Source organism: Coregonus clupeaformis, chromosome 11, assembly GCF_020615455.1.
Source record: "Coregonus clupeaformis isolate EN_2021a chromosome 11, ASM2061545v1, whole genome shotgun sequence".
In the NCBI taxonomy this organism is placed as follows: domain Eukaryota; kingdom Metazoa; phylum Chordata; class Actinopteri; order Salmoniformes; family Salmonidae; genus Coregonus; species Coregonus clupeaformis.
The window spans coordinates 33,829,488-33,853,020 of record NC_059202.1 but is presented as its reverse complement, the minus strand read 5'-3'; the positions used below and the strand labels follow the sequence as shown (position 1 = coordinate 33,853,020).

The 23,533-nt window shown below is 46.3% G+C and overlaps 1 protein-coding gene across 2 annotated transcripts in view; it reads right to left on the bottom strand.

Moving 5' to 3' along the window:
* LOC121576828 (ceramide synthase 1) overlaps positions 1 to 23,533 on the bottom strand; it is an 84,693-nt gene that overhangs the window by 5,794 nt on the left and 55,366 nt on the right. For both annotated transcript variants that reach the window (XM_041890350.2, XM_041890351.2), the window contains 4 exons: positions 22,585 to 22,765; positions 16,082 to 16,243; positions 14,546 to 14,693; positions 14,023 to 14,210 (listed from right to left, as the gene is read on the bottom strand). In XM_041890350.2, coding sequence (XP_041746284.1) covers positions 14,023 to 14,210; positions 14,546 to 14,693; positions 16,082 to 16,243; positions 22,585 to 22,765 — 679 coding nt within the window. The remainder of the gene's footprint in view (positions 1 to 14,022; positions 14,211 to 14,545; positions 14,694 to 16,081; positions 16,244 to 22,584; positions 22,766 to 23,533) is intronic.

Genomic DNA, 23,533 nt, shown 5'->3' with positions numbered 1-23,533 from the left:
GACACTACATTAATGGCGACGAGGTATTTTGGACGTGTTGCGTCTGTTTCAACGTTGCATCATGGGCGCCGAGCTGACTCTCGCTCCAGAGTCCGGCAGATAAGGGTGAGTTTTCTCACCACTTTGGGCACTGGTCAGTTTGTGTGTCCGTGTGTGTGCGTTGAATGACTGCACCGTTAAGAACTTGCGTGTGCGCTTTGCTGTTATTTGCTGTGTGATGAGAATCCGTTCTAAATTTCTAAATTTGTTTTTGGCTTGAATAAAATTGAAAAAGAATAGAATGAAGGAATAAGGCCAGGAACTAAGGAAAAATGTATACTAATTAGGACGTCGTTGATCTATGGAAGCCCTCAAACGAGGCGATCATTAGGATGGGCCGAAAATCCTGAAAACTCACTAGGTTGATTTTTAAGGTCAGTTCTGGGAACTGGTGTTTGTGGTAGATACATTCGGTTGCAAGTTACCCCTCGACATATAGTTGACGAGGTATATGTTCGATGTAACCTCTCATTGGATATCTGCAAACTCGTGGTAGCAGAAATTTAGGAAGGAACTATGAGAAATAAGGAACGACGGTAGCATGCTTTAGAGGACCGTAGGAACGGATACATTCCTCTTGAATTGTGTGTGTGTGTGTGTGAAAGAGAGCCTGTGCGTGTGTGGGGGAAAAAGGGGAGGTCTCTGCTGTGTGTCGACTAAGGCTATGACAACAGGGGTTTTAGTTTTTTGTAAGGAAATATGTTAGTTAAGGTTAAAATCTTATGAGTCTCTATAAAAAGAGAACATTTAATAACTGGTAAAAGATTATGAGCCTACAGGGAGGATTTTAAGAGTGTATAGAGATGTTTTGTAATGGATAAGAAAATAACTATAAATCTGCAGATTAGGATAAGTGAAGTTAAGAAACTTCAAAGTAGGATTTGTGTTCTATGTTCTGTGTTGGTTTGCGAGTTCTATTAAGTGTTACTGTTTGTCTGTGTTGGGGAAATAACGGAGGGACAGCTGGTCTGTCTACCTTCTGTTGTTTAGCTTGAAGAGAGCTGCTTGGGAGCTCTTCTCACTCTGAAATCGCATTGGTGAATGAACTACGCATGCGTGGGATTTTATGAGTTACGTAGAGTAAATATGCCACTCCCCTGCCTGCACTGAGCTGCTGTGACATGCAGACAGAGAAGGAGGGGGAGACTTACATACGAATAAAGTATTCTGTTTGTTAAATCGGCTGTTGCTTAACGATGAAACTATTTGATTGAGATCTATTGAATTTATAAATGAGAGATATGTTGACGGATTAATTATAAATAAAATAAAATGTTATTGAGCTATTTATAATATTCCTGAGTTAAGCTGTTTGCGTATTTCTTAGCGCGAATGTGAACATAGGTATGCATAAAATACTAAATTATTGTCTGTGTTCTTTGTTCTCCTGTGATATGAGAGACGAGAAGGAGGAGACAGAGAGAGAGAGGAGGTGCTGACGAGTGCGTCACGCGACAGTGTGTGCTGCCACGGATCCAGTCCAATCAAGGCTAGTACTGTTCTGTTCACAAAACTTACTTCCCATAGAGGATATTGTGTGTGCCTAGCATATTTCATGTTGTGACAATTTAACAAGGACTTGGCAACAGACTGATCAATTGATGTAATTAAGAATTGCACATTGGAGTTTTTTGTGCATGAGTTGGTTTGATTAGAGTTATGTTGGAAATCCAGCACTGACATTATTCTGTAAAATTAAGGTAATTGGGTGCTTATTAAGTAATTGGTTTGTGAGTGCTGTAGTGTTGCTGGATTACAGGTCTTTCTTTTTTGGATTGCTCTGAAGTTGACTACTTTCATTTACTTTTCCTGATCGGATGTGGTAAGATTGCCACTAATCAATAATTTGGTAAAATAAGATAAAATAAAATTAAAATAAATAAATAAAATTAATTAATACAAATAAATAGATATATTGATAAATTATTTGATTAATTGATTAATTAATTGATTAATTAATTAATTAATTTGGGGGGGGGAAGGGAGGGAAACATAAGCTACATAGTCTAAAGTATTTTTTGGTTTACAAATTAATTGGTTTAAAATAATAATAATAATAAAATAATTCACAATAAAGGAATATAGAAGAGTTGTTACAATTGGGAAAAAGGACATCAAAACTATGAAAGTAATTACTCCTGTTGATGTAGTAGAAAATAGTAATCCTCTAGTTAATGGTATTGCAAGGTTATCTGGAAAATGGAATAAACGTTGGCCTGACATTGAACAACCATGGCCAGTGGAAGGGACTCTTAACCCTGACGTCATCAACATAATGAAAATGCTTGTGTCAATTTATAAGGCAGATCAAAAGAAGGGGAAAAAAAAGGGAACAACGTAAAGAAAAGAGACAAAGAGAGCTGGGTGTTCTTAAGCTGTTTGAAAATTAAGGACAAAAACAGATAAAAGATACCAACGATCAAAGAAACAGAGGTATAGAGAAAATGGCAAAAAAAGGTGAAGGTGACAGAAAAACTAATGGCAGAAGTCAATACACCTTTCTCACATACGGATTCAGCAAAAAGACCCCCACCTTACGAGAAAGAAGTAGAGTTTAAGGACGTCTATCCTCAGCTTCCAGTGATCATTCAGGAGGGTGATTATTGCATCAGAGATGAAGATGAACAAATAATAGAGAGAGGACAAGCAGAAACGACCATAAAGATGAATCCAAACTCCAAAAGTAAGAAGAAAACGAGATGTCTGGAAACTAAGGGTGGAGTGAGGTTCAGGAGGATGGAACTTGAAGATGATGATGATGATGATGATGATCAGAGTGATTCAGAAGAGATCATGGGTGGATATGACCCTGTGATCAGATGGAGGTTGGCCAGAGAGGAAAGAAGGGGTAATGGAAGTTGGAAGGAGAAGAATACAAGAGATTCGATCTCTGATGAAAGTGAAGATGGAGAAAGCGATGAAGATTTGGAGATTAAAGGTGCTTCATGTTCAAGAGGATGTTATCCTACAAGAAAAGAGTGCACAAGTAAGAAGACGATGCCAGTGATAATTTGAGGACAGAACCTGGAGTATAAGCCTTTGTAGAATACCGATATGTCAGATATACTTGAGAAGCTGCCTACTCTTCAAGATGGAGCATATCCTTGGATTTCAAAATTGGAAGAAATTACGGTGGGAACACAATCTGCCATAGGAGACATTAAGAGACTTTTGGCTATTCTCCTTGGGATTCCAGGTATGGAAGACATTTTTACAGGAAAAAGGAACACAACCAGAAAGAACAGGACCAAGAAACTCTCAGAAAACTCAATCAAATACAACTGGTGGAGAATAAGAAGGAGAAGAAACAAGCTTTGGTTATGCAGAATCAGTGTGCACCAAATCAACAATCACTGCCACAGCTTCAACTGGACCAGTTCCAACCGCAATTGTACCAGCCACAACTAGTGGTACAAGTTGTTTCATATTCATAGACAGTTTCTGGACAGACACAGAATTGGAGAGGAAGAGGACGAGAAAGCTTAGGAAGAGGAAGAGGAGGAAGATTTAAGCCATACTTCCAGCAATCTTCAGAAGTGTGTTATAATTGTGGACAGGTTGGTGACTTTGCTGTGAGTGTAATGGGCAAGGAGGAAACACCAGAGGGAATTTCAGAGGAAGATACAGGGGCAAGTCAAGATCATCTGGAGGACAGGTGAACCCTTATAGGGGCCTGGAGCAAGGATTCTAGGGGTGCCGAGAAGATCCGAAAGGGGGGGGTCAGCTGGTAGCATCAGGACCGGAAAAAGATCCAACAATTGAGGTGAAAATAAACAACCGACCATTGGAAGTGATGGCGGATAGCGGAGCTGCTTTTATCTGTGTTGGGCCTGAAGATGCTACACATCTCCCTATGTCCAATCAACTAATTAGGACAATGGGATTTGAGGGAGTGAAACAGCTGAATCCTCTTACGGAACCAATTGAGCTCTGCTATGAAAATCAGAAAATTACAATACCCATACTGGTATCAGAACATACACCTATTGCATTGTTGGGAAGAGATGCATTGTGTAAGTTAAACTGTAAAATAAAATGTACACCAGACGGCTGGTAGAAGTGCCAAAGGAAAAGGTTTACCAATTGTTGATGATGACAGAGATGGATTCTTCTACAGTATTCTGGATTGGAAATCTCAGTGAATATTTTTTGAAGCAGGCTAAGATATGGGAGAAATTCATTGTGGCAAATATGCCAGATGCGAGGCTTCTGGAATATCCATTTCATTATACGCTCAAGTATTTCAAGAATGCTGCCCAATCGAACTCAGAGGAATGGTTGAGTAATCAACCAAAGAAAGTTCAACTCAGCTCATGTTGCATAATTTTAGGACCACAAGGAGCAGCTATGAAGATAAACACAGACGATTATCTGGATAAAGAATTGGAGATTGAGAAGAGTGTGCCACATGTGACCTTGTTGGTTTCTGAAGGCTATGAGCAAAAGCAAATAGGAGAAATGATGACAGAAGCAGAGAAAGCTGTTTTCGTACCGATGTTTTGAAGACAATAAAAAAAATCCTCAGAGTAACAATCCTTTGTTGTCTTTGGAGAAACCATGAGGGTTTGATAGTAGCGCCTCTAGACCTATTAGGTCTGATGATTTTGGAAGCACATGGGTTAGCTCATGTTGCAAGGGGGGAGGTTAGGAGAAAGATCACAAAGGAGTATGGTTTTTGGGAACCATATTTGCTTGAACAGGTTGACTATGTCATAGGCAGGTGCACAATCTGTCTGAAAAATAATGTTCGCAGGGGTGTGACTGTTATTCCTGGTTACATTCCTACACCGAGAGGTCCTATGCGTGAGTTGGTTATCGACTTTGTTAATATGATAAAAACCAGTTGATGGGAAAAGATACATGTTGGTGGTTGTAGATAGATTTTCACGATGGCAGGAGGCCTGTCCAACCAAGCGAAAAGATGCTCAATCGGTTGCCAAGTTCTTGTGTAAAGAAGTCATAAGCAGGTGGGGACTACCCGATCGAAATATCCTCAGATGGTGGGAAAGAGTTTTGTGGCTAAATCAGTGAAATGGATTTAGGAAAAGTTAGGAGAAAAGTCAGACCAAAATGTTACGAAAACTAGGGTTGAAGTAACTCTAGGACAGTCAGCTCAGCTTCCATGTCAGTGCACGAGAGAGAACAGTGGTGAAGGGAAATTTAGAGTTCAGTTGGAAGATAGCTATGGCAGGAGTTTAGATCTGTTAGGAGCAGTTGCATTGAGAATGTATGCATTGCTGAATGATAAGAGAAGACTGAAGATTGAGGGTGTTTGCAGTCTCTATGTGTACAATTCCCAGCAGGAGGATCAAGGTGATTATAAATGTATTTTTTATAATCCACAGTTTGAAAGTGAGGGATTAGAGTTGGGACTGAGAGTTAATGTAGTGAGACTAGTGGTGATAGATGGAAATATAAGTAAGGAGCTCCAAGCTGTAGGGAAAATAGATGAATCAACAACAATGACATCAACACTTCAGCCTATTACAACAACAGTGAGAAGCAATTCAACTCTTTCAACATTGACAGTTATTAAAGCTATAAATGTATCACATTTGATTACAATGGCGCCTCAGAAAATCGCTCCAACACCAATTTTAGAAGAAAAGACTGTCATTAGGGTTAGGATGGGTGGTACAGCTCATCTTCCTTGTAGATGTGAGAGAGGGGTGGGGGTGGTGAAATTCCTCCCACGTGGAGAGATAATTATGGAGAAGAAGTGTTGTTATCAGGACCAGAAGTAGAAGCTGTTTCATCTAGTCAAAGGAAGTATATTTTGTACAACGATATGAAGTGGAAGAGGGTTATGAGTGATTGCTCACTTATTTTGCGTAATGTTACATGGGAAGATCAGGGAGAATATATGTGTACTTATTTAGAGCCAGTGTTAAAATTTGTTCTGGTTAAGAATGATTGGTTACAAGGCTATGTAACTCGTAAGGTGACGCTTATGATGGAAGATTTAAAGTCTGTTGAAGTTTCCACAGTCACCAAAGGAGTTCAGGAGCAGTATATTACAGTAGCCACTCCAACAGTAAATAATACACAGAGGAAATCTGTCACTTTCCCACTGGAAATAATTAAGAGTGTTAATACATCAACTAAAGCAACTATTTTAACAGTAACTTTGAAAGAGATTAATGTTACGACGGCAATAACAAATTTGGGAAATGTGACACAGACACCAACAACAACTTTTCTGAAACTAAAGGATGTAGTAAGAGTGACTCAGAAGTTTATGATACGGATGGAGAGTGCTGTGAATGGTAGTAAGGATAGTGTTGAAATAGGAGAGCAGATGGTAGTAGAGAATGATGTAGATTCATCTGAAATAGTGCAGAATACTATCCTGGAGGTAAAGGATGAGTCCTTTAATTTTGATGGAACACCAGAAGATATATCTGATCAATACCGCTCGTTAGGGAAGAGAGAAACTAAATGGAAGGCATATGGATTTGATTCTTCTGTTTTGCAAATTAAAGATGGATGGGCAGGTAGGAATCTATGGTTCCAGCAGTTAACTCATTCTGTAAGATCAGTGAGGAATCTTGAGGGTCCATGTCTGTTGAGAATTCCAGCACCAGGCACATGGGGTTCAATCTTAGAGACGGTGGCTCAACTTCTATCAAGTACGTGTCAATGTTATGCTTTATCATGGCTGTTGTATCAGCAACAATCATTAACAGATATAATAATGTCATTGCCGAAGCATTTGTTTCGGCCTAGGTTTAAGTGTTCTTGGTTAAATTATTTACCCTATGTGAATTTGTTAAATCGGAAGGAAAATCAGTTAACAGCGATTCCTGAAGCATTGGAGGTGAAACCCGTGAGGGCTAAAAGCTGTTTTTGTTAAAATAAAACATATGATGGACAGGGTATGTTTATGGGAATATCAGGTTGTGATGATTATATGATGACTTTGGGTAAGCATGAACGTAAGGTTAGAGATGAGAAATATAATGTAACTTTTTATGTTCCATTTAGTAAGAAGAGCAGGACTTTGATGGTGAAAGATCAGCTTTTGCCTGGCAATGTGACTATTGGGAATTTTTGAGATATTTGGTGGGTTTGTGGTGATAAAGCATATATATTCTTACCCTATGGATGGACAGGATGTTGTTACATGTCGATGTTGAAGCTTCCATATGAGGTTTTTACCATTAAAAGAGGGGAAGCACCGGACACAGATAAATCTGAGTCTAGGTTTGGAAATAGGGTGAAAAGGGACATGGCGAAATTTCATAGTCTGGAAGCCTACCATTGGAGGATAAGTCTAGGAGAGAAGTGGGGACTTGGACTTTTTCCATGGTATGGTGTAACATTTTTGGCAGATCACATTGATAATATTACCTATACTTTGCAGGGTTTTACAAATGAAACGATAAGAGGGTTTAACCTTCTGTCAAATACTCAAAGAAGTCACAGACTGACGCTGTTGAAACATGACATGGCTCTTGACTATATTTTAGCAAAACAAGGTGGCTTATGTTTGGCTATGAACTTGACAGGGGATGATTGTTATACTTTGATCCCCGATAGTTCCGATAATATCACTAGTGTTATAGATGCATTGAAGAATATAAGGGATGCGTTTGGTAGATCTGAAGGAGCTGGATGGTCAGCGAAGGCTTGGTTGCAAGATCAGTTAGGCCCAGTGGGAGCAGTGATGGTTCAGATTTTAGTAGCAGCTCTTATAGCGTTGTGTGTGATGTTTTGCTTTTGTACTTTGTTATTGACTTTTGCGAAGGCTATGATATTGAGATGGGTTGGAGTTGTGATGCCTGGAGACAACACTCAGATGCCGTTGTTAACTGTTACTGATCTAGATGGAGATAAACAAGTGGGACTGGATGGAGTATTGATGGATAGATATCCATTTTGAATATCCGATCATTTTTCAAATGGCTTTACATATTATTTTGATATTTAGTATTTTGTTATGAATCAAAGGGGGGAAATGGAATGTGATTCATTTTATATATCATTTTTATATTATTGTTGATATTGATGTTTAATTTGCATGTGTTGTTTTGCAAAAGATACTGGTTGGTGTTTTATTTTCTTCCAGAAGCATATGGGGGTGTCACGATCGTCGAAAGGAGCGGACCAATACGCAGCGCGTGGAGTGAACATGATGACTTTATTTATAAAGCAACCACGACAAAACAACAAATGACGATAATGAAGTCCTCAGTGACACGACTGAACACGGAACATGGAACAATAACCCACAAAACACAGGAGAAAACACACAGAATATATATGGCTCCCAATCAGAGATAACGAGCCGACAGCTGACACTCGTTACCTCCGATTGGGAGTCATTAACCAATCACCAAAAAACACAAACAAATGAAACTCACCCAACCCAACACCACCAAATGAAATACACCCTGGCTCTAACACACAGTCCTTGGAGCCAGAGTGTGACAGTACCCCCCCCTAAAGGTGCGCACTCCGGGCGCACCAGCATACAGTCTAGGGGAGGGTCTGGGTGGGCGTCTGTCCCCGGTGGCGCTCTGGCCCCGGTCGTGATCCCCACCCCACCGCAGTCACAACCTGCTTCGGTAGCCTCCTCCCAATGACCACCCTCCAACTAACCCCACCTGGACTAAGGGGCAACACCGGACTAAGGGGCAGCATCGGACTAAGGGGCAGTACCGGACTACGGGGCAGTACCGGACTAAGGGGCAGTACCGGACTAAGGGGCAGTACCAGGCTAAGGGACAGCACCATGATAAGGGACAGCACCAGGATAAGGGGAGCAACACCGAGCTAAGGGGGCAGCACCTGACTAAATGGCGGATCCTGGCTGGCTGGCTCATGGCTGGCTGACGGATCTGGCTGCTCATGGCTGGCTGACGGATCTGGCTGCTCATGGCTGGCTGGACGGATCTGGCTGCTCATGGCCGACTGACGGATCTGGCTGATCCTGTCTGGCAGAAGGCTCTGGCTGATCCTGTCTGGCAGAAGGCTCTGGCTGATCCTGTCTGGCAGAAGGCTCTGGCTGATCCTGTCTGGCAGAAGGCTCTGGCTGATCCTGTCTGGCGGAAGGCTCTGGCTGATCCTGTCTGGCGGAAGGCTCTGGCTGATCCTGTCTGGCAGACGGCTCTGGCTGATCCTGTCTGGCGGAAGGCTCTGACGGCGTTGGGCAGACGGGCAGTTCAGACGGCGTTGGGCAGACGGACAGTTCAGGCCCCGTTGGGCAGAGCGGCAGACTCTGGCCGTCTGAGGCGCATCGTAGGCCTGGTGCGTGGTGCCGGAACAGGAGGTACCGGGCTGAGGACACGCATCTCAGGGCTAGTGCGGGGAGAAGCAACAGGGCATGCTGGACCCTGGGGACGCACCGTAGGCCTGATGCGTGGTGCCGGAACTGGAGGTACCGGGCTGAGGACACGCATCTCAGGGCTAGTGCGGGAAGCAGCAACAGGGCATGCTTGGCCCTGGGGACGCACCGTAGGCCTGATGCGTGGTGCCGGAACTGGAGGTACCGGGCTGAGGACACGCATCTCAGGGCTAGTGCGGGGAGTCGGAACAGGGCATGCTGGACCCTGGGGACTCCCATAACGCCCTAGTGCGGGGAGCCGGAACAGGGCATGCTGGACCCTGGGGACTCACCTCACGCCTAGTGCGGAGAGCAGGAACAGGCCGGGCGGGGCTGGCGACGCGCACCGTATCCCTGGTGCGAGTGGCCGGAACAGGCCGGGCCGGGCTGGCGAGCGCACCGTATCCCTGGTGCGTGGAGTAGGAACAGGCCGGGCTGGGCTGGCGAGCGCACCGTATCCCTGGTGCGTGGAGTAGGAACAGGCCGGGCTGGGCTGGCGAGCGCACCGTATCCCTGGTGCGTGGAGTAGGAACAGGCCGGGCTGAGCTGGCGACGCGCACCGCATACTTGGTGCGTATGGCAGGAACAGGCCGAACCGGGCTGGCGACGCGCACCTTACACTTAGTGCGAGGGACCGGAACAGGCCGTACTGCACGGGAACACACACTACTGGCTGCACCTCGGGACTAGGAACGGGCCGGACCGAACTGGTTACACACCCCAGTACCTCACGCCGTGCCTCAACACCTTCCTTCCCTGCTTTACCCAGTAGCCCCCTTGACCTGGTAGCCCACTGAATCCGTCCCTTCTCTGCCTCCGTCAGCCCCCCTTAACCTGGCAGCCCTCTGACTCTGCCTTGTGGCAGCCTCCTGCTGCTCCGTCGCCCAAGCCATGGCCCCCCAAAAATTTCTTGGGGTTGCCTCTCGTCCTTCCGACGTTGGCTCTGCCGACGCCGTTGCTCCTCTCTCCGTCGCCTCTCCTCTGTTTCGCTCCATGGACGGCGATCCATGCCGTCCAGGATTTCTTCCCACGTCCAGGACCCTTTACCGTCCAACAGTTCCTCCCATGTCCAGACCCTTTGCTCCTGGACGCGCTGCTTGGTCCTTTTTTGGTGGGTTATTCTGTCACGATCGTCGAAAGGAGCGGACCAATACGCAGCGCGTGGAGTGAACATGATGACTTTATTTATAAAGCAACCACGACAAAACAACAAATGACGATAATGAAGTCCTCAGTGACACGACTGAACACGGAACATGGAACAATAACCCACAAAACACAGGAGAAAACACACAGAATATATATGGCTCCCAATCAGAGATAACGAGCCGACAGCTGACACTCGTTACCTCCGATTGGGAGTCATTAACCAATCACCAAAAACACAAACAAATGAAACTCACCCAACCCAACACCACCAAATGAAATACACCTGGCTCTAACACACAGTCCTTGGAGCCAGAGTGTGACAGGGGAATGTGTAGAGGGGATTCAAATACTCAAACATGGACAACATGAATGGACTGGAGGAAGTGGAACAAGGAAGGTGTGGAAATGTTCAGATTCCATCATCGATGTTTCATTGAAAGTCGACACTGCTGAGGAGATGCAGTGTAGTGGACTACATTCCAGTGTCTGCAATGATATATAGACATATTTGCATGTGTAATACATAATTTGTGTCATATTCTTTCTGTATTAATTTTTGAAGAATTATGTTTTCTGTTGTTGGGTACATGTGGGGATCTCAGATGTTTTTGTTTATTTCGTGGATGCTTAGGGATATTGGGTCTAGGCAGGGACAGAGAGAATCCACAGGAGGGTCCGATGGGTCGACCAGCCTGAATGTGGACATTTTTGATTGCATTTTGTTTTCTGAGGCTTTCATGTGTATTCAATTGCGTCATAGTTTAAATTGCATTGATAAAAAATTATGAATTGATCTGGAGTACTTAGGTGGTCGCCTGGGGCAGAGGGGCCGTGAGAGAGTTTTACTGTCTTGATTGATTGATGGATATTTGGAAAGAAAGCTGCCAGACAGGTTTTTCGCTCTCACACTCCATAAAGATTTGTTCATATTTCATAGAAATGTATTTACACTCCATAGAAAAATGTGTTTACTCTCCATACATTTTGGTTTATTGCTAAAGTTACTCAATAAGAAAAATTGTTATTTGTCATAATCCTATTATATTTGTTTTCGAGACTTAATTAGTCTCGAAGGGGGGAAATATGTAGTGTCTAAACAGTTTATGACTTTGCTGATGTTTGCAAATGGTGTGTTAGAGGAAGTTGACTCAGCTTGCGGAAGCATCTGGAGAGCATTACTATAGGGGCCCCCTAAAACAGAGGAAGTCTGTTATGTGGAGGCCAGGGATTGGTTTATGGGGAAACCACCCATATCATGTTACAGATTATAAATACCATGGTTGGAACAAAGGACGGGAAGGAACAACATATTAGAGATTGGGTCAGTTGTTCTCCAGATGTCTGCAGGAGTCTGTAAATTGACGCTGAAATCTTTGATGTAATAAACTATTATAATCAAGGACAGTGTCAGCGGATTTCTTGTCATCACAGCATCTCAGCATCGTTATCTCGACACTACACTACTTACAAAGCATGTAGAGGTCTGTAATTTTTATCATAGGTACACTTCAACTGTGAGAGACGGAATCTAAAACAAAAATCCAGAAAATCACATTGTATGATTTTTAAGTAATGAATTTGCATTTTTTTGCATGACAGAAGTATTTGATCACCTACCAACCAGTAAGAATTCCGGCTCTCACAGACCTGCTAGTTTTTCTTTAAGAAGCCCTTCTGTTCTCCACTCATTTCCTGTATTAACTGCACCTGTTTGAACTCGTTACCTGTATAAAAGACACCTGTCCACACACTCAATCAAACAGACTCCAACCTCTCCACAATGGCCAAGACCAGAGAGCTGTGTAAGGACATCAGGGATAAAATTGTAGACCTGCACAAGGCTTGGATGGGCTACAGGACAATAGGCAAGCTGTCACGAATACCGCCGAGGCTGCTCCTCCTCCTTGTTCGGGCAGGCTTCGGCGTTCGTCGTCCCCGGAGTACTAGCTGCCACCGTTTGATGTTTTCGATGTTTGTTTGGTCATGTCTAGTTTAGTGCACCTGTTTCGTATTCTGTCCTGATTATGTCACCTATAAGTTTCCCTGTGTTATGTTTTGTAGTTGTGTGTTATTGTTCCACATGTCGTGTGTTGTAGGTTCGGTGCCTTGTCTTAGTTTAGTGTTTTACGCACTGCACGTATTTTGTTCGCCTCCTGTGTTTGAGGCCGTTTCTTTTTGTGTCTATTTACAAGTTTATTAAAGACGCTTTACTGATCCTCTGTGTCCTGCGATTGACTCACCACCGCATCCACATCAGCACATTCTCTGACACAAGCAGCTTGGTGAGAAGGCAACAACTGTTGGCGCAATTATTAGAAAATGGAAGAAGTTCAAGATGAAGGTCAATCACCCTCGGTCTGGGGCTCCATTCAAGATCTCACCTCGTGGGACATCAATGATCATGAGGAAGGTGAGGGATCAGCCCAGAACTACACGGCAGGACCTGGTCAATGACCTGAAGAGAGCTGGGACCACAGTCTCAAAGAAAACCATTAGTAACACACTACGCCGTCATGGATTAAAATCCTGCAGCGCACGCAAGGTCCCCCTGCTCAAGCCAGCGCATGTCCAGGCCCGTCTGAAGTTTGCCAATGACCTTCTGGATGATCCAGAGGAGGAACGGGAGAAGGTCATGTGGTCTGATGAGACAAAAATAGAGCTTTTTGGTCTAAACTCCACTCGCCGTGTTTGGAGGAAGAAGAAAGATGAGTACAACCCCAAGAACACCATCCCAACCGTGAAGCATGGAGGTGGAAACATCATTCTTTGGGGATGCTTTTCTGCAAAGGGGACAGGACGACTGCACCGTATTGAGGGGAGGATGGATGGGGCCATGTATCGTGAGATCTTGGCCAACAACCTCCTTCCCTCAGTAAGAGCATTGAAGATGGGTCGTGGCTGGGTTTTCCAGCATGACAACGACCCGAAACACACAGCCAGGGCAACTAAGGTGTGGCTCCGTAAGTAGCATCTCAAGGTCCTGGAGTGGCCTAGCCAGTCTCCAGACCTGAACCCAATAGAAAATCTTTGGAGGGAGCTGAAAGTCTGTATTGCCCAGCGACAGCCCCGAAACCTGAAGGATCTGGAGAAGGTCTGTATGGAGGAGTGGGCCAAAATCCCTGCTGCAGTGTGTACAAACTTGGTCAAGACCTACAGGAAACGTATGAACTCTGTAATTGCAAACAAAGGTTTCTGTACCAAATATTAAGTTCTGCTTTTCTGATGTATCAAATACTTATGTCATGCAATAAAATGCAAATTAATTACTTAAAAATCATACAATGTGATTTTCTGGATTTTTGTTTTAGATTCCGTCTCTCACAGTTGAAGTGTACCTATGATAAAAATTACAGACCTCTACATGCTTTGTGAGTAGGAAAACCTGCAAAATCGGCAGTGTATCAAATACTTGTTCTCCCCACTGTACATACATACCATTTGGTGATTCATATACACAGGTTGAATAGAGCGTGGTAAAGTAGTGTGCCTGTGACTGTGTGTTTCCTCACCCTTCAACAGAGTTGTTGAGTTGCTGAGTTTCAGCAGAATTGTTGAGATGTCCTGCATCTTTAATCTGCTGCTGGGCCTTAAGCAGGGTTGCAGCCCTCTGGGCTCTGTCCTCACCCTCGTACTCCCTCAGGTCTTTCACATCCTTCATCTGCCCCGTCAAGACCTTCACCACAAATGCCACTATATACTGTAGGGAGGGAGGGGGGGGATGGGGGTCAGAGGTTAGAGAGGAGAGAGGTTTGATGTCACATATTCAGTACAGTTTATTTTGAATGCTTGTATCAACCCCTGACAGAGGCATTAGACAGATTAGGCTAACATGAATGGGAAGACCAGGTAATGGGCATAAAACTGTCAAGACATGTTATTCACTTCTTGGGAACACAAATCTGTGAGCAGTTGCTGAAATCTGAATTAGATTAGTCTTGTTTTACCTAGCATCTGACTAATGAGGTAGCTACAGTATGTGTGCACACCACTGTGAGATGTGTGACCTGCTGCAGATGGAGGTCCAACTCTCACCAAAAACCAGTAGATATTCATGCAGAGGAGTGCCAAGAGGAGGGAGTTGAAGAAGAAGTAGAAGGGTATGTTTGGGATGGACTGGAGGCTGGACACACAGGTGGCGTACAGAACCTTCAGAGGAAACCAGTAGAGACGAAACCAAAACCTGCACAGAGGAACAGTGTTATTCAGACGATTTAGGGTAGAAAGACTACCATTGTCTAGGGCTTCAAACACCCTTGTTATCTCTCAGGTGTGTGTGTGTGTGTGTGTTTACCCAGGCATGCATGTGTGTGTGCTTGTCAGTGTTGGGGAAGCTACTCTGAACATATAGTTTACCAAGCCAGGGCTCTACAGTGCAACCATACTATTTGCATATGCCCCTAAATATTTTGCTGTGTGACCTGGAATTTTTATTTAGGAGTACGAGTGCACCTAGAAAAGCATCACCCAGATGATAATTGTTGCAATGATTACTTCACTGAGCGCACTTCACTGAGTGCCATGGAGAATACACTGAGCGCCGATTCATGATGTCATGCATGTACCATTACTACAAAGAAAACAGCTCGTTACCTCAAATATTTTTCATTGTGCTCCTACATTTTTCAACTTAGGCGCACATGTGCTCCCTGTAAAAAAAAGGGCAGTGTAGAGCCCTGCAATCTACCAATTACTTAACACGGGAAGAAGTTAAACTACACTAAAGTTACCCGTAAGAAAAATATAGTTTACTAAACTAAAGTTACTTTGAAAAAGTCGTTCACTTCGTGATAAATTATCATATCTAAATCTGAAATGTCATAGACTACAAATCGCAACAACAGATCACTCTGGAGTAAGATGTTAACAGAATGTGTAATTTAGCATATTAAACACAAAAACTATGTTTCAAGTGAGAATTAGAAAGGGGTGATGCTGAAAAAGAAAGGAAGTTCTTGCCTACTTCACCCATATTTTATTTTATATTTGAAAAATAAAGTAGTGTGTAGTTCCAGCAGTCAGCTACACCGCTACATGGCAAAACAAGTAATGAACTACTGAAAACACTACCAAGATTTGAATTTTGTTCAATTACCACCAAGCTACTGCAAAATGTAGTTAAATCACTAGTTGAACTACATGTAGTTCACTACTCCCCAACACTGGTGTGTAGTATCTAAACAGTTTATGACTTTGCTGACGTTTGCAAATGGTGTGTTAGAGGAAGTTGACTCAGCTTGCGGAAGCATCTGGAAAGCATTACTATAGGGGCCCCCTAAAACAAAGGAAGTCTGTTATGTGGAGGCCAGGGATTGGTGGCCACCCATATCATGTTACATATTATAAATACCATGGTTGGAACAAAGGACGGAGAGAATATAACATATTAGAGATTGGGTCAGTTGTTCTCCAGATGTCTGCAGGAGTCTGTAAATTGACGCTGAAATCTTTGATGTAATAAACCATTATAATCAAGGACAGTGTCAGCGCATTTCTTGTCATCACAGCATAATTAGCATCGTTATCTCGACACTACAGGTGCTTGTCTGTGTGTGTCTTCTCTCTCCTCACCAGGTGATGCTGAAGCTGACAGAGCCCATGTTGGACAGGATGTCGTTGATGATGTAGTAGCCCCCTCCACGGGTCTTGAAGTATACATTGAGCTTGGTGAACTCCAGCTGGATGTCATTGATGTCGTGGAGGAACAGCACCAGCAACCCGATGTTGTGGAATCTGAGAGGAGACAGCAGTGGGGAGCACAGCATCAGTACACAAACAATATTAGCCAAGGACATAGCTGTGCTGTTAGCTGGATGGTGCAATGTGAAAGCCAAGGGGGTTAGTCTTAGTCAATGACGGATTGACTTTGAAACAAATATTGTTTAAAGGAGGGGAATAGTCTTACAGTCATCAAATAACACAGATTTTTTTTTCAACATCAAATAACCTAGAGCCTTTTAAAGCTATGACAAATCAGCATTCCGCATTCTTAGAAAAATGGGTTCTGTGATGGAAATGTTTAAGTTTGTGCTTTTCTAATAACCCATTTCTGTGTTCATGCAAGTGACTGATTGAACGAATCCTCACTATCAGTATCTGAAATTTGGCAGTAAGCCCAGAACCTTGTTTTGAGAAAGGGATTTCTCAGTTTCAATGTCTCAGCTTAGAGAAGAAGCCTTGTGTCAACGATGTAGTGATGGTGTGGTGGGGAATCAGGCGCAGAAGCAGAGGTACAGTCCAACAAGACTTTACTATGCAAAATAATCCACAAACGGCAGGAGGCCAAACAGACGCGCACAGGCGTCAACACACGATCGCACGAAAACACAGTGCGCAAAACTCTCCTAAACAGAGGAGGACACTACTAATACTGGCGTACTGGAAAAATAACACAGCTACGCAACCATCTGACAAGCGACAATTACACACAACACTATACACACAAACAGGGAACTAAATAGGGTGCATAATGAGACCTAACACAAAACAGGTGTGGCTAACAGACAAAACTAATAAAACAGGAAACACAGAACATAGAACGGTGGCAGCTAGAATTCCGGAGACGACGAACGCCGAAGCCTGCCCAAACAAGGGAGAGAGGCAGCCTCGGCCGAAACCGTGACAGTACCCCCCCCTTGACGCGCGGCTCCAGACGCGCGCCGACTCCGTCCTTGGGGACGACCCGGAGGCCGCGGCGCAGGGCGCGTCGGATACCCCCGATGGAATTCCGTCAGGAGCGACGGGTCCAAAATGTCTCTCCTCGGCACCCAGCACCGCTCCTCCGGACCGTACCCCTCCCACTCCACTAGATACTGAAGACCCCCTCCGACGTCTAGAATCCAAGATGGATCTCACGGTGTACGCCGGTGCCCCCTCGATGTCCAACGGGGCGGAGGAGTCTCCAAGATCTCATGTTCTTGGAGTGGGCCCGCTACCACCGGCCTGAGAAGGGACACATGGAACGAGGGGGTTAATACACTTATACTCCACTGGTAACTGTAATCTATAACAAACCTCGTTCAACCTTCTCAGGACTTTAAATGGCCCTACAAACCGCCGACCCAGTCTCCGACAGGGCAGGCGGAGGGGCAGGTTTCTGGCAGAGAGCCAGACTCGATCTCCAGGTGCGTACACAGGCCCCTCACTGCGGTGTAGGTCGGCGCTCGTCTTCTGTCGACGTATGGCACGCTGCAGATGGACGTGTGCAGCGTTCCACGTCTCCTCCGAGCGCCGCACCCACTCATCCACAGCGGGGCCTCGATCTGGCTCTCATGCCATGGTGCCAGAACCGGCTGGTACCCTAAAACACACTGAAAAGGGGTTAGTTGGGTGGAGGAGTGGCGGAGAGAGTTCTGTGCCATCTCGGCCCAGGGCACATATCTCGCCCACTCCTCCGGCCGGTCCCGGCAGTATGTTCTGAGAAACCTGCCCACATCCTGGTTTACGCGTTCCACCTGCCCATTACTCTCCGGGTGGTAACTCGAGGTGAGGCTCACCGAGACCCCCAACCGCTCCATAAAAGCTCTCCAGACTCTGGAGGTGAATTGGGGACCCCGGTCAGCCACAATGTCCTCGGGCACCCCGTAGTGCCGGAACACATGAGTGAATAGTGCTTCGGCGGTCTGCAGGGCAGTAGGAAGACCCGGCATGGGGAGCAAACGACAGGCCTTAGAGAACCGGTCCACAACGACCAGGAGTGTAGTATTCCCTTGAGAGAGGGGAAGGTCAGTTATAAAATCCACCGAGAGGTGGGACCATGGTCGTTGTGGAACGGGCAGGGGCAGTAACTTACCCCTAGGCAGATGTCTAGGCGCCTTACACTGGGCGCACACCGAGCAGGAGGAAACATAAACCCTCACATCCCTGGCCAACGTGGGCCACCAATATTTGGCACTAAGACAGTGCACTGTCCGGCCGATACCCGGATGTCCAGAGGAGGGTGACGTGTGAGCCCAATAGATCAATCGATCCCGACACTCGAGCGGAACATACTTCCGACCCTCCGGGCATTGTGGTGGACTAGGGTCGGTGCGTAATGCCCGCTCGAGCTCAGAATCGAAGCTCCCACACCACCGGTGCCACTAGACACGACTCCGGCAGTATGGGGAGTGGGCTCCACGGACCTCTCCTCCCCGTCATACCGCCGAGACAGCGCATCTGCCTTAGCGTTTTGTGACCCAGGGATGTAGGTGATCTTAAAAGAGAAACGGGTCAAAAACATACTCCATCTAGCCTGTCGAGGGTTCAGCCTCCTCGCTGCCCGGATGTACTCCAGGTTACGGTGGTCCGTCAAAATGAGGAAAGGGTGTTGAGCCCCCTCAAGCCAGTGCCTCCACACCTTAAGGGCCTGTACCACAGCTAACAGCTCCCTGTCCCCTACGTCATAATTTTCGCTCCGCCGGGCTGAGCTTCTTGGAATAGAAGGCACAGGGGCGGAGTTTAGGTGGCGCGCCTGACCGTTGTGAAAGCACGGCGCCAATACCGGCCTCAGACGCGTCCACCTCTACCTGAAATGGTAAAGAGGGATCCGGATGCGCCAGCACCGGAGCCGAGGTGAACAGGTCCTTCAGCTTCTCAAACGCCCTGTCCGCCTCGACTGACCACTGCAGACGCACCGGGCCCCCCCTTTAAGAGAGACGTGATGGGAGCTGCCACTTGCCCAAAACCCCCGGATAAACCTCCGGTAGTAATTCGCAAACCCCCAAAAACTGCTGCACCTCTTTCACAGTGGTTGGTGTTTGCCAATTACGCACGGCTGACACTCGGTCTACCTCCATCTTCACCCCTGACGCAGACAACTGATACCCCAAAAAGGAAATCGACTCCTGGAAAAACAGACACTTCTCTGCCTTCACATACAGGTCGTGCTCCACCAGCCTCCGCAACACCCTGCGCACCAGGGCCACATGCTCGACACGGGTAGGTGAGTACACGAGAATGTCATCTATGTACACCACGACTCCCTGTCCCTGCATGTCCCTGAAGATCTCATCCACGAATGATTGGAAAACTGACAGAGCATTCATCAACCCGTATGGCATGACTAGATACTCGTAATGGCCCGAGGTGGTACTAAAGGCTGTTTTCCATTCATCATCCTTCCTGATGCGCACCAAGTTGTACGCGCTCCTGAGATCTAATTTCGTGAAGAAACGCGCCCCATGCAACGACTCAGTCATGGTCGCAATCAGCGGGAGTGGATAACTATACTTCACCGTAATCTGATTGAGACCACGGTAATCGATGCACGGACGCAAACCCCCATCCTTCTTCTTCACGAAAAAGAAACTCGAGGACGCGGGGGAAGTGGACGGCCGTATGTATCCTTGTCTCAGTGATTCGTCTATGTAAACCTCCATAGCTTTCTTCTCCTCCTGAGACAGAGGATACACATGACTCCGTGGGAGCGCAGCTCCTGCCTGAAGGTCTATCGCACAATCCCCCTGCCTATGGGGTGGCAACCGCGTCGCCCTCGCCTTACTAAACGCAATAGCCAAATCCCCATACTCAGGTGGAATGTGCAATGCGGGCACCTGGTTTGGACTCTCCACCGAGGTAGCCCCTATGGAAACGCCCAAACATCTACCCACACACTGAGCAGACCACTCCATCAGAGCCCTCTCCTGCCACGAAATAACGGGGTTATGGGTACTTAACCAGGGCATGCCCAGCACCACCGGATACGCAGGAGAGTCAATCAGAAACAGTTGAATTATCTCCTGATGACTCCCCTGCGCACACATCCTAAGTGGCGCCGTGACCTCCCTGATTAAGCCCGTACCCAACGGACGACTATCTAGGGCGTGAACGGGAAAAAGGAACATCAACAGGGAGAAGGGGAAACCCTAACTCTAAACAAAACTTCTTATCAATAAAATTCCCAGCCGCGCCTGAATCTACCAGCGCCTTATACTGGGAATGAGGTGCCACCTGCGGAAAACGCACAGGCATACAAAAATGGGCAACAGTGAGCTCTGGGTGAGTGGGGCGCCTACTCACCTGGAGGGAATCCCCAGTGCGGGACCTGTCGTCATCTCCCAGAGGAGGCCATCCCCAGCACCTAGCCGCGGTGTGTCCTCCCCGACCACAGTTGGTGCAGTGGATGGACCCCCTCACCTGCCGACTCCTCCTATCTCTAGCGCCAGCGCCCCCGAGCTCCATAGGACACGGCTCGGATGCGCTGGAGGGTGAAATGGACGGACCCCCCTCAGGACGTCCGCGGGTGGCCAATAGGTTATCTAACCTGATTGACATGTCGACCAGCTGGTCGAAAGAGAGACTGGTGTCCCTACAGGCCAGCTCTCACGGACGTCCTCTCTTAGGCTACATCGATATATATCGACGAGGGCCCGCTCATTCCACCCTGCATCAGCCGCTAGAGTACGGAATTCAAGCGCGAATTCCTGAGCACTCCTCCTCCCCTGCCGGAGGAAGACCAGACGCTCCCCCGCCGCTTTCCCCTCCGGGGGATGGTCGAACACCGCCCTAAAGCGGCGGGAGAACTCGTCGTAGGTGATACTCGCGGCGTCGATCTTCCTCCACTCCGCGTTGGCCCATTCCAACGCCTTCCCGGACAGGCAGGATATCAGGGCAGACACGCTCTCATGCCCCGAGGGTGCCGGGTGTACGGTGGCCAGGTACAACTCCACCTGGAGGAGGAATCCCTGACACCCAGCCGCGGTTCCGTCGTAGGCCCTCGGGAGAGCGAGTCGGATCCCTCGGTGTTCTGGCGCTGGAATGGGCAGGCTGGCCGATGGTGCTGGCTGGGCTGGCGGTGAGGAAGGTGTTGGAGGTGCGCCCCAGCCTCGGAGCGTGGTGATTACCTCCCTGCAGGGCGGTTCCCATCTGGAGGATCTGTTCCTGTTGCTCCCGAACCTGGACCTCCAGTCTCGTCGGGCGCTGCTTCGGCTCCCGCTGATTCCATGTTAAAGGTGTGTAATTCTGTCAACGATGTAGTGATGGTGTGGTGGGGAATCAGGCGCAGAAGCAGAGGTACAGTCCAACAAGACTTTACTATGCAAAATAATCCACAAACGGCAGGAGGCCAAACAGACGCGCACAGGCGTCAACACACGATCGCACGAAAACACAGTGCGCAAAACTCTCCTAAACAGAGGAGGACACTACTAATACTGGCGTACTGGAAAAATAACACAGCTACGCAACCATCTGACAAGCGACAATTACACACAACACTATACACACAAACAGGGAACTAAATAGGGTGCATAATGAGACCTAACACAAAACAGGTGTGGCTAACAGACAAAACTAATAAAACAGGAAACACAGAACATAGAACGGTGGCAGCTAGAATTCCGGAGACGACGAACGCCGAAGCCTGCCCGAACAAGGGAGAGAGGCAGCCTCGGCCGAAACCGTGACACCTTGTGAGGTTTTGGTCTGTCACATGCATGACCCAGTATTGGTCGGTCACATGAAGGAAGCAAACGTTAATGATGAATTAATTATGAATGATGAATAAACTAAATCATGCAAATATAACTTGTCTGTATATAAGAGAACTAACTGGACTTCCCCAGGTGGAGCTCCTGATCGACATGTGTACTTGGAGCATTGAGTTGTTTGGAACCTCTCCAGCGTGCTGATAATAAACAATGATTCATTTAAGATTGACTTTGAGTGTCCCTGTGTAGAATTTCCACGACAGTTCCAAAAGGGTTCTTCAGCTGTCCCAATAGGAGAACCCTTTTTGGTTCCATGTAAAACCCTTTTTGGTTACAGGTAGAACCATTTTGGGTTCTATGTAGAACCCTCTGTGGAAAGGGTTCTACATGGAACCCAAAATGGTTGCTCTTGTAACCAAAAGGGTTCTACCTGGAACCAACAAGGGTTCTTCAAAGGGTTCTCCTTTAGGTTCTAGATAGCACCTTTTTTTCTAAGAGTGTGATTCGACAACTCGACAATAGCATCTACATCTATCGTTTACAACTATTTCTAAGAGGATATGTTGCCAATATTTCATCAATGTTACCCGAAAGGCAGTAGATTACAAAGCATCACAGTGTTTCCCAAACCTGGGGCCACCAGACAGGCAGGGAGAGGTTAGCTACCTGAAAGCATAGGAGAAGGTGATGAGGGCCAGGGTGATGACATGGTGCACCACCATGACGGTAGAATCCTTCCTCCAGGCATCCATGTAGACCGTGGCGTAGATGGAGTGTCCATAGAAGCTGCCCTGGATCAGGTAGGCGATGGCGATGTCCATGGGCACCGTCATGCCACTCTTCCATTCTGGGAGAGGGAGACGACAGAGAGAGAGGCTAAGGGTTAGAGGAACGGCCTGGGGGAACTCCACAGGGGAAACACACACACGTGCTGGCACACACACACGCACACACACACAAACATGACTGCTGGAACATACACTGACGCAAACACAGACACAACAAACATGCTGGCTGACACACACATACACACGCACATTTTGTATTTTGTATTTGTATTTATTAGGGATCCCCATTACTCTACCTGGGGTTGAAACACATTAAGGCACTTACATTACATATAAAACAAAACATACACTACCGGTCCAAAGTTTTAGAACACCTACTCATTCAAGGGTTTTTATTTATTTGTACTATTTTCTACATTGTAGAATAATAGTGAAGACATCAAAACTATGAAATAACACATATGAAATCGTGTAGTAACCAAAAAAGTATTAAACAAATCAAAATATATTTTATATTTGAGATTCTTCAAATAGCCACCCTTTGCCTTGATGACAGCTTTGCACACTCACCCACACCGCGTCTCACAAATCTGACCATAACTATATCCTGATTCCTGCTTACAGACAAAAACTCAAACAGGAAGTACCAGTGATGCGCTCAATACGGAAGTAGTCCAATGAAGCGGATGCTAACCTACAGGACTGTTTTGCTAGTACAGACTACAATATGTTCCAGGATTCATCCGATGGCGTTGAGGAGTATACTACATCAGTCACCGGCTTCAATAATAAGTTAATCGACTACGTCGTCCCCACAGTAAACGTAC